General features: G+C 58.9%; 1 protein-coding gene across 1 annotated transcript; it reads right to left on the bottom strand.

Annotated features, from left to right (window-relative positions):
• Positions 1-1802: 1802 nt before the first annotated feature.
• On the bottom strand, positions 1803-8709 carry SSTR3 (somatostatin receptor 3). Its single transcript, XM_046646683.1, has 3 exons — positions 8582-8709; positions 8224-8382; positions 1803-4070 (listed from the first exon to the last, which is right to left on the bottom strand). The coding sequence occupies exon 3, from the start codon at positions 4032-4034 to the stop codon at positions 2775-2777; it is 1260 nt and encodes a 419-aa protein (XP_046502639.1). The 5' UTR covers positions 4035-4070; positions 8224-8382; positions 8582-8709; the 3' UTR covers positions 1803-2774.
• Between the last annotated feature and the right edge of the window lie 6667 nt (positions 8710-15376).

Genomic DNA, 15376 nt, shown 5'->3' with positions numbered 1-15376 from the left:
TGCGCCCGGCACTGGGCTCACACACACACACCTCCAGTCTGCTGTTATTGCTGCCTGGCCGGCCTCCCCTTGCCTGGTACTCTGTCCCTGACCCATCCCCTACCTCATTGGTCAGGCCAAACTGTCCATCACAGTATTCCCACCTTCTCTCTGGCAGGAAAAATGGGCACATGACCCATACCTGGCCAATCATGGCACTCTATCACTTTGTCTTTGGTGATTGGCCCAAGGCACCATCATGTGACCCAGGTGGAGCCAATCAGCTTTCTTCCATGAGATTTGATATTTGGATGCAGGAAGAGTCTATCTACTGCTTTTGGATAAGATCTGTAAGGATGTAGGCTGAGGCTTGTTGGGGCGTCTTCCATGTCCCCTGGAGGACTGGGACTCTGGGAGGCCACACGCCAAGAGACCTGGCCACACAGAGCTGGAAGATGGATAGAGGGAGCATCCTGATAGAGGTCGAACCCATGCACACGCCCATCCACACACACCCATCTAGACACACAGCATCTGGCAGAGGAAATGGCCCAGGCCACAGCTGTTGTCATGTGTCACCGTCTTTATTGACAAGAGCTAGGGGCAGAAGCAGCAACAGATTTCCCTGGGGGCCTCCCAGCCACCCTGCAGAACGCGGTCGCCTGCCCCAGGAATCGGGTGGGAAGGCATGGCCAGCAGGGATGCTGGAATGCTAGGGGGCCCTCTTCCCTCGGACCCCAGATCCTCCTCAGGGGAACCCCAGACTGAGAGCTGGGCCTCCAGCCTCCAACCTCCACATGAGGTCTGGTTTTGTGAACTTCCTTCCCCCTGAGGGGGCCCATCTCTCCCCCAAGCCCCACCTCCCTGCTCCTTGGCCCCAACTCCCCTTTGGTCGTGTCCTGCAGTGTTTTCAGTCCCAAAGGCTGGAGACATGGAGGCCGCTTGGTGGAGGAGAAGGGGGTGTAGGTCGAGCCTGGCAGGGGGCCGCCTCCATTTTATAATCTGATGCGCCCCACCCCCACCCATTGCAGTGCACCAGTCAGTTCACCCAGCAGGACTCATTTTCCTCCTACACCCCAGGAGGCAGGCAAGCTGGGACAACCACCTCCATTTTATGATGGGGAAACTGAGGCCCAGAGAAGTCAAGGGTAACCAGGATCCTGAGGTGCACTGAAGATCTAGGGCTCCCAATTTGTGGTTCTCGTGCTGTCCCTGAGGATGCCCCACCCTCTGCAGGGTGGTGGGCTGGCAGATTTAGCCCGAGGTCCCTCCCTCCCCGGGACCAGTCTCACTGTGGCTCTAAGGGGTTGTCTCTGGGAGGGAGTACAGGCTAGTCCATGGCCAGTCTTGGACAGTGGCCTCTTCTGTGGTCCCGCTCCAGCCTCCTCTTGTTTCCCCTGGGCTTCCCGGAACTGTAGCCCCAGGGAATATAGAGAATGGGGAGTTCTGCTCCCTGACCTGCGCACCATTCCTCCCACCCTCCCTGGGAGCCAGGCCCCGCTTCTGGACTCCACCCCCAGTCTTCCCTCAAGGCCCTGCCTTCTTCCCAGCACCAACCAGGTCCCAGCCCTGGGCCTTTCAGAGCATTTGCTGTTCCACCCTGATGACATCCTCCCTTGAGATTGATCAGGCCAGGCGTCAGCAATCCAGTGTCATCGATGCTGCAACAGGGCTCAGCCCAGAGGGGCCAAGGACAGCTCCAAGGTCATGGAGCAGATGTGTCCTCCACCCTCCTCCTACTCCTCCATCCTCTTCCTCTTTCCTCCTGCCCTCTCCCCACCCCCATCCTTCTGCTCTCAGCACCGTTCAGACACTCTGTCTTTCCAGGCCCGTCTGCCTGGGCTGGGTCCATGCCTTGGGCACTGGGAGGGGAGGAACAAGGATGCTTCCTCCTATGAGGGGGCTCCTGGAGGTCTCAGAGATCCTGAGATGCCCTCCTACAGCCACAGGACACAAAGTGAGCTGGTCTGGGGATTGGTCAGCTGCCCTCAACAGAGGCTAAGCTAGGTTTTGTGGGGCCTAAGCTTATGCAATTTGGGGTCCCTCTTAAAATTACAAGTACAAGATTAGATGCAGGACCTCAGAAGGGCCCAAGCAGTAGGGGACCCTGAAGCTGGACTTAATTAGCTTCCCGGATAATCTGCCTGTCTCCTCGTGTCCAGGCGCACAGGAGCCCTGGCACCGACTGTCTGGGCCGGAGGGCCTGGAGGTCATTGGGTTGTTCAGCGGGTGAGGCCTGAGGTCCCGAGGGGAGAGCCCTTGCAGCACGTAGGGAGAGCCGACACAGGCCCTGGGCAGTCTCAAACCCTCCTCCTACTAGGTAGGACTTCTCTTTGGGGCCCCAGTCCAGCTGCCTGTGAACCTGGGGCCCCCGTCCCTCTCCTGGGAACCTGACTCAGCCCAGGAAATCCAGGCCTTGGCTTATCCCTCTGGGCCAAGACCCAGGCTGCTGCCCCAGGATGCTCTGTCTCTGAGCGAAAGGCCAGTCTGCACCTGTCCCCTCCACCTGGGCCTGGTTCAGGAGGATCAGCCCCACACTGACGTCCTCCAGACTTCCCATCTGACAGAGCTCATCCAGGCTGAATACTCCCATCCCTGAGTCACAGAGGACAACACGAGGCCCAGAGAGGGGACGCTGACCCATCCAAGGTCACACAGCGAGTCCCAGCAGCACTGGGATCAGAGCCCAGGCGTCCGGACATCCCATCACGGGCCCCTGGCACCTCAGGCGGCAGGCCCTAGGCGCACCCACAGCCTCCACCCGGTGCTCAGGCCACCCTGGTGCTTGCAGGCCCCTACAGATAGCTGATGTGCAGTGTGCCTGACTTCTCTCCAGCTGAGGGCTCTTGGGGTAGGAACAGCTGCTCCTTGCCGGCCGTGCTGCTGGGCGGCCGCTCCTGCCCGCTGGTGCCCGGCTGTGTGATCCGGCTGACCCGGTCCTTCTCTTTCCTCTGACCTTGCTTCCCTGCCCCCTCCTCCCCGTCCTTCTGCCCATCCTCTTCCTCCTCCTCCGTCTTCTCCGGAGGCCCCTCCGGGGGCTCCTGGCTGCGCACACGGCGGGAGGGCCGCAGCAGGACCCTGCGGAAGCCCTGCTTGAAGCGGTAGGAGAGGAAGCCGTAGAGGATGGGGTTGGCGCAGCTGTTGGCATAGGGCAGCGCCACCACCAGGAAGTAGAGGCCGAAGAAGGCTGGCTCCTCGGGCAGCGGGCACACCACGTTGATGATGTTGAGCACGTAGAAGGGCATCCAGCAGAGGACGAAGAGCGCCACCACGGCCACCACCATGCGTGTGACCCTGCGCTCGGAGCACCGCCGCTGGCACGAGGGCGCCCGCACCCGCCGCCCCGCCGAGCGCACTTTGACCACGATGAGCAGGTAGCAGAGGCAGATGACCAGCAGCGGCCCGAAGAAGCCCAGCGCAGCCGTGTAGATGATGAAGCCAGCTCGCCAGGCCGCCGCCGGCTCCGGCCATTGCATGTGGCAGGTGCTCATGCCACGGGGCACACCCGAGAAGACCACCACGGGCAGCACCACCACGGCTGAGGCCACCCAGACGGCCACACTGACCGTGCGGGCCACGGGCGCCGTGCGCCAGCGGGCCGAGCGAGTGGGATGCACCACCGCCAGGTAGCGGTCCACGCTCATGACGGTGAGGCAGAAGATGCTGGTGAACTGGTTGATGCCGTCCACGGCCATGACCAGGCGGCACATGAGGGAGCCGAAGGGCCAGTAGGACAGGGCATTCTGGGCAGCCAGGAAAGGCAGCCCCAGCATGAAGAGCTCGTCAGCCAGCGCCAGGTTGAGGATATAGACGTTAGTGACCGACGGGCTGGCCGTATGCCGCAGGACCACGTAGATGACCAGTGAGTTGCCCAGCAGGCCCACCACACACACCACCAGGTAGACCAGTGGGATCAGAACACCGCTGATGGCGAGCCCTGTCGTGCTCGGGTCTGAGGACACATTTCCCAGGGTGACATCCAGGGGCCAGGCTGAGGAGGTGTTCCCAGGTTCCGAGGTCATGGGCACCGATGGAGGATAACTGGGGGTGTCCATGGCTGAGAGGAGGGCGGTCAGCAGTCAGCTACTGGCCTGGAGGACGGAGGACACAGCCCGGTCATGGCAGAGGATGGCTTTCTCTCCACTGCCCCTCCCCCATCACACTGAACTTGAAGACTGACTGTGTGCCCGGCCAGAGTTTGGCATGTACCAGCCCATTCACTCTGCACAGCAGGGCAAGGTAGGCTGGCAGGGTATCCCCACTTCTCAGATGAGCAAACTGAGTCTCAGAGAGGGGAAGTGACCACCGTGTATCACACAGCTAGGGTGTGGTGTGGGACACGGGCTTGCCTCCCTCCAAAGGGCAGGGACCAGCGCTGGCCTGTGCGCCACTGTGTCCCTTTGCCTGTGCACACGGTGGGTGCTCCACAAATGTCCAATAAAGGAATGAGTGGATCATTCAATTGGCTGATGACAACATAAGTCTTTTCCTCTGAATGAGCGCTTTTCAAACATTTTTGACACCAACGCCTTTTACATTGCAACCCATTGAATGGTTTCATAACACAATAGTTGCCCCTCCTCCACATGACGGCCTCAGCTGTCAGAGCCCGGAGTGCCTGGCCCGCTGCTGCAGACTGAATGTGCCCCCCTTAATTCATGCGCTGAAACCCTACCCCCCAGTGTGATGGTATTGGGGGGGCCTTTGGGAGGTGATTAGGTCGTATGTGTGGAGCCCTCATGAATGGGAATAGTGCCCATAGGAAGGAGACCCCAGGGAGCTCCCTTGGCCCTTCTGCCATGTGAGGACACAGCAAGGAGATGGCTGTCTGTGAACCAGGAAGCGGACCCTCACCAGACACCCAATCTGCCAGCACCTTGATGTTGGGCTTCCAGCCCCCAGAACTGTGAGCGATACATCGCCATGGTCTATACGCCACCCAGAATGGTATCCTGTTATAGCGGCCCGAACGGACTGAGGCAGCCGCCAACGGGTCTCTCTCTCACATTTGACAGACACTACTGCAAATCACAGGTCCTTGACCTTGAACCTGAGTCTCTAGATGAACCTCAGAGGATCTGTGAGCCTGTAACATTCCGGTGAAAAGTAATGCATCCACGTCTTTTCTGGGCAGGCCCAGAGCTTTCATCAGATTCCGAATGGAGTTAAGAACCCCAGGCTCAGGAATGTCCCTTCCCCTGAGAGTTGCTGTTGGGGACCCCTGCAGCCCAGCCCAGCCCACTGTGCCTCCAAAAAGGCCTTGCCCGGGCCGGTTGGCTGTGAACCTGGGTGCTGGTGGCCGGGCCCCCTTCTCCCCCAGGGCCGACTTGTGCTGGAGAAATTCACAACGTGCTGGCGGTAGGTACACGGACAGCTACCTCCTCCCGCATCAGTGCCTCAGGCTTCCCTGAGAAGAGGGCGTTCCGCATGGGTCTTGAAGTACGAGTAAGAGCTTGCCCAAGGGCACAGTGGGACCCAGCCTCCCCACTTACTTCGTTAGTGCCTTTCTCATCATACCTCTGGCGTATCCTAAGGAGCTGGGACTCTGCCAGGCTTGATGTTCCCTAGGTTGGAGACGCTCCCACTCAGCTTTGACTCTTTCCCTCAACACCGGCTCCGTGTCAGTGTGTGAGGCATCGAATGAATCAGAGGAACCCAGAGTGGACGATTCTTAGTGCAGAGCAGGGGTGAACTGCTGCTGGTAGAGACTGAGGCCCCCGGGAGAGGCGCTGCCCCGGGATTTGGCAGCCGCCCTCGGCAGAGCTTCCCGGCTCACAGGAGGCCCAGTCAGGGGCCAAGGCTGAAAGCAGGGCCTCCTCTGAGACCCAGACCTCCCCCGAGACCCAGACCTCCCCCTACTCTTTTGTCTTAGTGACACCCTCACCCCGTCCCTTGGCTCTGGGCTGTCCCCTGACTCTCCTCCAGAAACCCCGAGGGAGAAAGAAGTCCCTCAGAGGACAAGCCTTTCCTCCAACACCCACGGCCCACTCACCCTGGGCCTGAACCGCCTCCAGCAAGACCCTATCCGGACACTGCTTTTAAGGTGCAAAGCTTCTGGAAGGGGAGGCACCCCCAACTCGAGCAAATGCCTCTGGGTGGGTGAGTCCATCTGGGTGCCCCTGCCCAATGACCCCTGCCTGGTGACCTGGGCCGTCAAGGGCTCTGAGCACCAGGCAGGACAAGGCTGAGAACCATACCCCAGCCTGGGGCTCAGAGCACCCCTCGCTGCTGCTCCAAGCCGGGGAGAGACTCCCAATCTGACCTCCAACTTCCCCTCCCCCTCGGCCCTCAGCAGCTCTCCAAGCCCGGGACAGCGGCACGAAGGGAGGGGCTCTCGGGGCAGTGGGCTTTAGGATCCTAACGGTGCTGCCAGCTTCTTGTCACTCAGGTTCCAGGCTAAGCCAGTGACGTACTGCACCCTGTGGGGTATTACAAGGGAGACACTAGTGTCATTGCCACTGAACAGGCAGGGAACAAGGGGGAGGCCACATGCTCTGGTCACACAGCCAGGAAAGGGCAGAGCTGGAGGACCGTGAGACCATCGTCCTCCCACCTCTATTCCACAGGCCGGCAGACGGAGGCCGGGCCTGGAGAAGGCACTGGCCGAAGGGTCCCTGCTGGTCAGGGTGCCCAGCTGGCACCCACCTCTCCTCACTGCTCCTCGGGCTCCTGAACTATTAGGATCATGGACCCAAATCCTTAGACTCTTTGAAGCCTAAAAATAGAATTTTAGATTCTTAGAACTGAGTTGTAGTCATAGATCTTTAGACTCCGTGTCCTTGAATCCGAGAATGTCAGCACTCCGGAGTGCCGGAATCAGCCCTTCTTAGACCTGGAATTGTGGAATCTGGGACCTGCCTTGGCCTGGGGACCCTGCGTCACCCATCGGTCCACCTTGCCTCTCTGTGCGCAAATCCTCTTTATAGCATCCCCGCTGGGCGGCCAATTGCAACCAGAGCTGGAGGAGGGAGGCGAGCGCCAGGCTCCTGAGAGACGCCGAGAGCCCGGAAAACCTAATTTCCAGGCTGCAAGGACGAATGCCCGAGGGGAGCCTGGGGGCGAGCTCTCAGCACGGCCGCCTCCCGCCCAGGCACGCACATGTGCGCCCACACGCGCGAGCACACGCGCTAACACACGGCGTGGCGGGAACCCAGCCAGGCCCTCCCTTTGTATGGGGGGTTGGGGCGGATGGGGATGAATTAGCCCCTCCCGGTGCCCCTGGCCCCCTGGAAGACTCCCTGCCTCCACCCTCATCCGGGCCCAGGGGTGTCAGAGGCAGGGAAATTACAGCCTTCCGCGGGCGTAAGCCAGACCTGCAATTTAGGTACTGCCTTCTCTTTAAGGAGCTGGAATCCTGTGTGTGATCTGGTCCATCCTTGGGGAGGAGGGACTTTTCTTCCCTGTCTGGTTTATCTTTGGCACGAGCTTGCCTGAAAGCTGGGGGCGGACTCCTCAGAGGACTGCTCCGGAGGGGACAGAGGCCCAGAGAGGGTGAGTGGCTACCCTGAGCCCCACAGCAATTCAGGATGGCCTCTCAGAGAGGTCAGACACCCCAGTGACTCTCCATCTGTATGTCCCCCACTCCCTTCCCCTGTAGAGTGCCGGCTCTTGGGTGCATGAGCTATTTATTTCTTTAACCCCAGCATCTAGCACAGTACCCAGAACATCCGGGAAATGTGAGCCGACCAAGCAGTTCAGTGATTAGAGCTCCAAGGTGGGACACGGCTCCTGGGCAGAGGCCTCAAACTCACATTAGGAAATCTTCACAAAGCCCACGAGGGACGGTTTTTAGAGAGGAGGAAGCTGAGGCCCAGAGAGGTTCGGTAAGTTGCACAAGGTCACCCAGCTGTGAGTGCGAGCCAGGATTCCAACCCGGTACTGTCCACTCCTAAACCATCAGTACCTCCTGGTCCTGCTGGCTTCCCTGAAGGCCTCAGGCTGAGAGGACACAAGGACTGGCCAAGCCCCCGATGAGGCAGGCTGATGGCCCCTGGCCAACTCTGCATTCTGCTTGCCCTCTGCTCCCCTGGGCCTTCCCCTAAGAGGGCTAGACTGTGCTAGTCAGGGCCACTGACCCACAGGCCTGGAGTCTGACCCCCAGGAACATACTCCACAAGCCCTGGGCTGCGGGCTTAGGCTCTGCCACAGATTGATGATGCCAAATTGCTGTGTGACCTTTGGCAAGTCACTTCCCACCTCTGAACCTCAGTTTCCTCCTATTAAAATGAAGACAAGCATACCCACCTCCCAGGGCTGTTCAAAGGATTAATGGGAGTGTGCCGAGCAGAGTGCCCAGCACAGAGGGAGCTCAGGCAAGCTGGCACGTGAGCCGAGGAGGCCAACGCCGTGATGCATCTGGTTTCTTCCAGCTCCGATATTCTGCTGTTCTGTGATTCCAAGATTCTAGAATCATGGCATGAAGTACTGTGATTAATGTCCCCCACCCCACGCAGCCCACCAAGAGGCCACAGGAAGGCCTCCTTCCTCCCTGGGGCTTCCCACCCTCTCCCAGCCCCCAGCCCCAGCCTCCCAAGTTCATCCTGGGCAGAGGGTGGGCTCAGCACCCGCCCCCGGAACCCCACCCTGGCCCCAGCCTCCTTACCTGCCCATGGGGTGAGGGCTCCCCTCCTTGCTGCCAAGCCGGTTATCATCCTGCTGGCCCCTCTCCCTGCCTGGTCCCCAGGGACTCCAGAGCACCCCTTCGCCAGGGTCCCCACACAGTGCCCACTTCTAGACCGCTCGCAGGCCGGCGGCCCCTCTCAGCCCCGCGGCGGCCACGTCTGCCCACGGGGCCGCTCCCATCTGGTCTCCGGCCCCGACTTCCCACCGACACCGAGTGCGTCACCCCCCATCTCCAGGACACGTCCTGGGGGGGCAGGGTAGGGGCACAGATGGGGGGTCTGCAGCAGAAGCCTCCCCACGAAGAGAAGGAAAAGGGGAAGAGTGGACTGTGAGGAGCCAATAGGAACAGAGGGAAGGGGGGTCGGTCGGAGGTGGAGAGAGAGAGAGAGAGAGAGAAGCCAGCGAGTGGGTGGAAAGCCAGAATGAGGGGGGTGATGAGAAATGCGTGACAGGGAGACGGGAAGGAGGAGGAGAGGGAGCAGGAGAAGGGGCAGAGGGAGAGATGCAGAGAGAGGAGAGAGGCAGAGAGAGCAGAGCAAGGAAGGAGGAAGGAGAAGGAGGGGTGGCAGGGAGAGCGACAGAGAGGGATTGTCCACAGATGGTGACATGGAGAGCCAGAGAAGGAGGCGGCAGGGGTGGGGGCGCAGGAGGGGCCAGGAGGAGGGGCTGAGGGGCCGGAGCAGGTGCCGGGGTGAGGGAGGAGGGGCGGCAGGTTGGGGAGGAGGCTGGTGGGGCAGACCCTGTTACCGGGGAGATTCCAGCCGCCCACGCTGGCCTTGGCTCCTGCAGGGGGTGGGAGGGGAGAGTGTGGTGCTCAGGGGAGCTGGGGGCCGAGAGCCAGCAGCCAGACGCCCCCCACGCCACCACGGCACATGTCCTCCAGGGAGACAACTGGGGCCCCCCGAGGCCGGGCGGGTGTGGGTTTGGGCAGTGCCACGAGGAGGGCTGGGAGCACAGGGCGAGCACTGGGCTAGGAGTCCACAGTCCTGCAGTCTGGGCTCACTGGCCACAGCTGGACACCAGGCGCAGAGGAAGGGCAGGTGGGGGTCATGAGTCGTGAGCCTGGCAGAGTCCCGGGAACCCCGGGCAGGGAGAGGGAGGAAGGACAGGGGAAAGAATAAATACTTCAGGCTTTGGGGGCCAAGAGGCAAAATCAAAGATATTATGCAAGAGAAAACCAATGTCCGCGATTTGCAAATTGACAAAATTCAGAATATAATAACAATTGAGGACCAGTTTTTATAATCCAGGTCTACTACGGAGAAGAATGGAATTCTTTTGGGGGGAATCACATTTTGCTTAATTGGAGTTCAAAGTTAGTATTTCCTGTCATGGAATCAGTTGCAAATGGTCGCCTGTAAAATCCGGTCTTTGCTGGCAGGCTGTACGAAAACAGGCGGCGTGCGGGACTTGGCCCCGGGCCACATTCACCGACCCTTGGTCTGAGACGCTCTGCCCTGGGGCCAGGCCTGGCTGCCCCTGGAGGCTGTGTCCCAGCTTGTGCTGGCCGGCTGTGTGACCCTGGGTGAGTTGTCCCCTCTCTGGGCCTCAGTTTCCTCATCTGGATCATGAGGGGGTTGGCCTAGATCCTTCCTCAGCTCCTCTTTCAGTATGAGCATCATAAAGGCCTATGGGCACCTGTTCTTTATTAAGGGCAACATGGGTGACAGTCAGGGAGGGGCAGGAAGAAGGAAATGAATCTTTGTTGAGCACCTACTATGTGCCAGGTACCATCCAGGCCCCTTTCCGTAGCGGGCCGTTCCTCAGGCCCGGGGCTGGACCCGCTTCGTCACTGGGTCCCCAAGGCTATGTGTACTGGGCCCTCAGAGAGCCGGAATCCAGTGCTTCCAGAGGCGCGGCTCTGGCCGCTGCGGCACACAGCAGAACTAAGGACACACCACTTCCGCCTGGACCCCCTGCCTCTTGACTGTCCCTCCACTGGCTGTGGGCCCGGGGCCCTGCTCCAGGCCTCACTCCTCTGTCTGGACAAGTTCATGAGGGGGAGGTGGGCTCAGAGGCATCTCCTGGGAGTGAGGGACTGTTCCTCCCCTGCCCAAGGCTGTCCCGTGGCTTCTCGTGGCCCTCAGAATAAAGCCCACCAGGCTTTACAGCATCCCAGCCTCGGTCCCCACCCCGCTCTGCCTCCTTGTCTGCTGACTTCTTTCACCCACCTGTGCTCCAGGTACCCTGCCTCATTCATTCATTCATTCATTCATTGCATCATTCATTTGTTCATTCCATGGGCAAGCTGGGAAGGCCTCTCTGAGGAGGTGAGAGAGACAGAGCAGACATCTAGGGAACAGCACCCAGGCAGAGGCAGAGGTGAGGTGGCCACGAGCTTGTGTTTGAGGACCAGGAAGGGACCAGCGTGGCTGGAGAGGAGGCAGGCCAGGGGGAGCCGCTCAGGCTGGAACCTGTGGGGCCTTGCTGTCTCAGTCGGGAGGGCTGGGAGCTTTGCAGGGTGCAAGCAGAGGAGCTGTGGGACCTGACCTGTGTTTTGCAAAGGCTCAGCAATCAGGAACCAGCGAGAGTGTTGGTTCTCTTCAGGGCCTTTGCACAGGCTGTGCCGCCAGCCCCGGACGCTGTCTCACGCCACCCCACCCCCGTGTATGAGACGAAGTCTTCCTTCAGGTGGCCCCTCCTGGAGCCCTCCCTGCTCTGGATGCAGACCCCGCCCTAGACATCCCAGAGCCCCCAGCCCCATACGGCCTCTCATCAGAGCTCATCGAGACTGCGCTGGGCTGGGCTGGGAGCATCAGAAAGACAGACTCTGTGGGGGTCTGCACCGTGTCCCCAGGCCCGGCCCCAGCCTCGCCCGCAGGAGGCGTTTGCTGCGGGTTTAATGAGAAGAGGATGGATGGACAGTCAGCAGCAGGGCGGGGAGAAGGGGAGACTGTGCTGGGCTGAGCGTCTGCCCAAGCCTGGGGAGGCTGCGACCCTGGGCACCAGGCTGCGGGCAGCTGTGTCCTGAGTCAGACACCAACCCACTCAGGGGCCTTCCCCAGCGGAGGTGGCCCTGGGGCCCCTGACCGGCCCCGCCTCCTGGGGGCGGCGGGGCAGAAAGAGGAAGTGCCCTCCACACCTGTGAGCTCTGGAGAGCGGGGTGCTGGGCATCTGGGACCAAGGGGCGGCCCCACCCTGCCTGGCCCTGAGGTCCTCTAAGCTGAGGCCTGGACCTGGCACCTCAGTGCTGTCCTGCCCGCGGCATCCTGGGTGGGCTGCTCGGCCTGCCTCCCTGAAACAGGACGACGCTGCATCCCCCCACCAGACCCTGGCCTCCTCAAACTGGGGCCACGTCTCCACCCTCAGACTGGAGGGCTCCCCTAGACGACGACTGTGCCTCCACCATCAGACAGGTGGTTTTCCAGGAGCCCGGCCGAGGCTCCTCTCGTCCCTGAGAGCCAGGACAGAGCCGACCACAGTGCAGGCTGGGATCCTCAGCTACTGATGCTGAGGTCTGTCTTCTCAAATAAGATGAGATGAGCCAAAATGCCTTCCCAGCCCAGACCCCCGGGGCTTTGTCACTGGAGTCCCCATCAAGGGTGTCCTCCAGTTCATCTGGCTCCTGCTGCAGTTGAATCTCAGCTTTGCCACTTACTGGCTGTGTGACTTTAGATGTGTGACTTAACCTCTCTGAGCCTCAGTCCTCATCTTCAACACCTGCTGCCTAGGTTGCTGTGAGGTAGAGTTAGTTAAGCCCTTTTCACAGCAGCAGTTCGCAGGGACACCAAGGAGCTGCATATTAGCATCGTCCTCTCACCTCGCCGTCTCCTGCCGTTGGTGAGAGGGGCTGGGAGCCTGGGCAGGCGATGCTGAGCCTCAGTCAAGCTGCGTGACTTGGTGAAACCCCGCCGCACTTTCTGCTTCGGTAGAACGGGCCGCCTTCCTGTGCAGGTCAGATGAAGCAAATGCTTGTCGGCTGGTCACCCCCAGAATCAAGCCTTATTGCTTCTGCCTCGAGCTCTCATCTTTCTAACCGGTCCGCAGTTCTCCAACCCTGAACTTCCTTCCGGTCCAAGCCACCGTCACCTCTTGTTGGTCTCCCTGCTTCTGCCCTCGCTCTCAACTCAGCAGGGAGAGTGAGTCTGTTACAAATACAAGTCACCCCAGTTGCTTCCTCCTTGAGCCCGTCCTGCGGCCACCTGCTGCTGGAGAATGAAATCTACAATTCCTGCTGTGGCCTGAGCGCCCCATGGAGCCGCCTCTGACACCCCTCTTCCCACTGGCCCCTTCCTCTCTCTCTGACGCACCGTGGGCTTCAGGCTGAGCCTCACACGTGCCCCAAGCCCTTTGCACAGGCTGTTCCCCCATCCCTCTCCTCATCCTTCAACAGCTTTAGGCATCACCTGCCGTGAAGCCTTCCCATTCTCTGACGGTCCTTCCGAGCTTCCTCGGGGGAGGCAATTCCACCCTCTTAGCTATTTCTCCTTGTACTGATCTCCATCTTGCTAAATATCCGGTTGACTTTTCTCTCTCGATTCCCAGTTGCACGCCATCTACTGACTCCCTGTGATGTGGATGAGGATTTTAGATTTCTCACACACTCTCTTCCCTTCCCCTCCTCCTCTCAGCATAACGTAATTTTCTGGTAAATGCGCAGTGTTTCCACTATTAATGGAATGTAAATATTATTTCTTGCTCCGCCAGGAGCTAATAATTGCCTCATTTCTTTCATTTGCTTCGTTTTTTACGACATCTTCGTTTTCTTGCACTGAGTATTTCCACACGCTCCTACAGCTTCATAAAAACTGCACGGTGGACTCCCCAGGTCTAAGCTCAGTGGCGATTTTCTCTTGGAGACGCCTGACCTGCCATCTGTCCACGCGTCCTCCTGCCTGTGTGCAGCTGGGTTCTCTCTCCGCCGCCACATAAGGACCCCCTTCAGCTTCTCCCCACAGTGGGTCCTGTTTCTTCATCCCGTGTCTTCCTCTTTAACGGTTCACTCCCTTATTTTGTTGGTAACTTCCTGAGAAAGTACACCTGCTTGAAAATAGTTAATTCTCGCCTCATACTTGTGACAGCCTGGGCGGGTAGAGGATCCTAGGTTGAGGACCGCTTTGACTCAGAGGGAGGCATCTGTCCATATTTGGCACTATTCGTATTCTCAATCCACTGTGAGTAACACTGGGTGGCTTTTTTCTTCATTCTGGAAGCTTCTAGGATCTTTGCTTTATCCCTAAATTTCTGTAATTTCATGACACATGGCTCATGTCGCCTGCAGCACGGAGTGTCCGGGGCATTCAGTGAACGGTTTTAATCTGAAGATTTGTGTACTTAAGTTGTAGGAAAGATTTTTCTATTATTTTTTTCTGAAATTCCTATTATTTGACTATTGGCCTCCTGGATTAATCCTTTAATTTCTTGTTTCTTGTGTGCGTGTGTGTGTGTGTGTTCTGGGTTTTGTGGGGTTTTTTACTGTATTTTATCTTCCATTGCTTCTATTTTTTTAAGTTTTTAATCAACGTATTTTTAATTTCCAAGCGCTCTCCTGTTCTCTGCATTCATTTGTGGTGTATTTTCCCTCTCTCTCCAAGGATAACAATGATTCTTTCTTTACAGTTTTCTTCTGGTCGCTGCCGTGTCTCTATTTCTTGCTAGTTCCTTTTTTCTGTCTGTCTGATGGGTCTCGTTCACGTTAGAGCTTTCCCAGATTGTCTAGTCATCTTTAATGATCTATTCATTTTTCAGAATGAAGCATTAAAAATCAGACTAGAAGCTCCAGGTAGAAAGGTAGAGTTTGCAAAATAGTGAACATCTCTGCAGGCACAGCGGGATCTTTGGTCAAGGACACCCAGATGTCACCAGATGTCAGTGTCTGTAAGACTTTCTCTGGGGTGGTCAGATCCCGTCCAGCTCTCTGTCGGGGCCGAGTGTCTGCCCGGGTGCCAGCATCCCCGAGCAGGGCCCAGGAAGGGGCTGAGCTCACCCTGTTCAGTATTCAGACTTCTGCCGAATCCCCCTGTTGAGTCAGCTGTCGCTCGGTGACAAACAGCCCCAGAAATCTCCGTGTCACACGACAGCAAGCATACATTTCCCTGCACGCCTGCAGGCCAGCCGGGGTGGGTGGTCTAGGCTGGGCTGCAGGGCCGCGGGTCAGCTGAACACCTCTGCTCCGTGTTTCTTTTACATGCTTGGAACCAGCAGGCTTACCAGGGCGTGATCTTCTGTCAGCACAGGAGAGCCCAGGTGCCTCCTTGTGATGCGCATGCTAACATCCCAGTGGCCAAAACAAGTCACAGGACGGAGGCCAGCTTCCGAGGAGTGGGGAGTAGTCCTCCCCTGGCCGCGGGGCTGGAGGGAGCGAGTATCTTCTACGCAGAATGGAGTCAACCTCTTCAGTCAGCAGTCTGGGGCCTCACTCCCCCTCACACCGTAGCTGGTGTCCCTGGGTCCGGAACTCTCTGGTTGATTTCCCTGCCCGGGTTAGGGAGGAGTGGCCACCTGGCTGCACGGTGCAGGAGGCAGACCGGGGGTCTAACAGTCCTTGAAGAGACTTCCAATCGACCCCCTGTTTTCAGCCTCCTGCCTTGCCCTCCGTGGTGTCTGAGTCCCCTGCCTCGGAGCCCGCTGGAGTTCTGCAAGGCCAGTTGGTCGGCATCTCTTCTGTCTCCAACCCCTGGCCTGCCCTGCCACCGAACAGACACTTAGCTTGCCTGTTGTGGGCTCTGTGAAACCATTAAACCATTGGCCACCCGCCATCCGCTCTCCGCCATCGTGTGCAGGTGTCTCCGGGTTTCTCTGAAGATGAGAGCCTGAGTTTCTGTTTCATGTTCTC

The sequence above is a fragment of the Equus quagga genome, chromosome 19, assembly GCF_021613505.1.
Source record: "Equus quagga isolate Etosha38 chromosome 19, UCLA_HA_Equagga_1.0, whole genome shotgun sequence".
Classification (NCBI taxonomy): Eukaryota; Metazoa; Chordata; class Mammalia; order Perissodactyla; family Equidae; genus Equus; species Equus quagga.
Note: the sequence above shows the minus strand (reverse complement) of the source record. Positions and strands in the feature narration are given on the sequence as shown.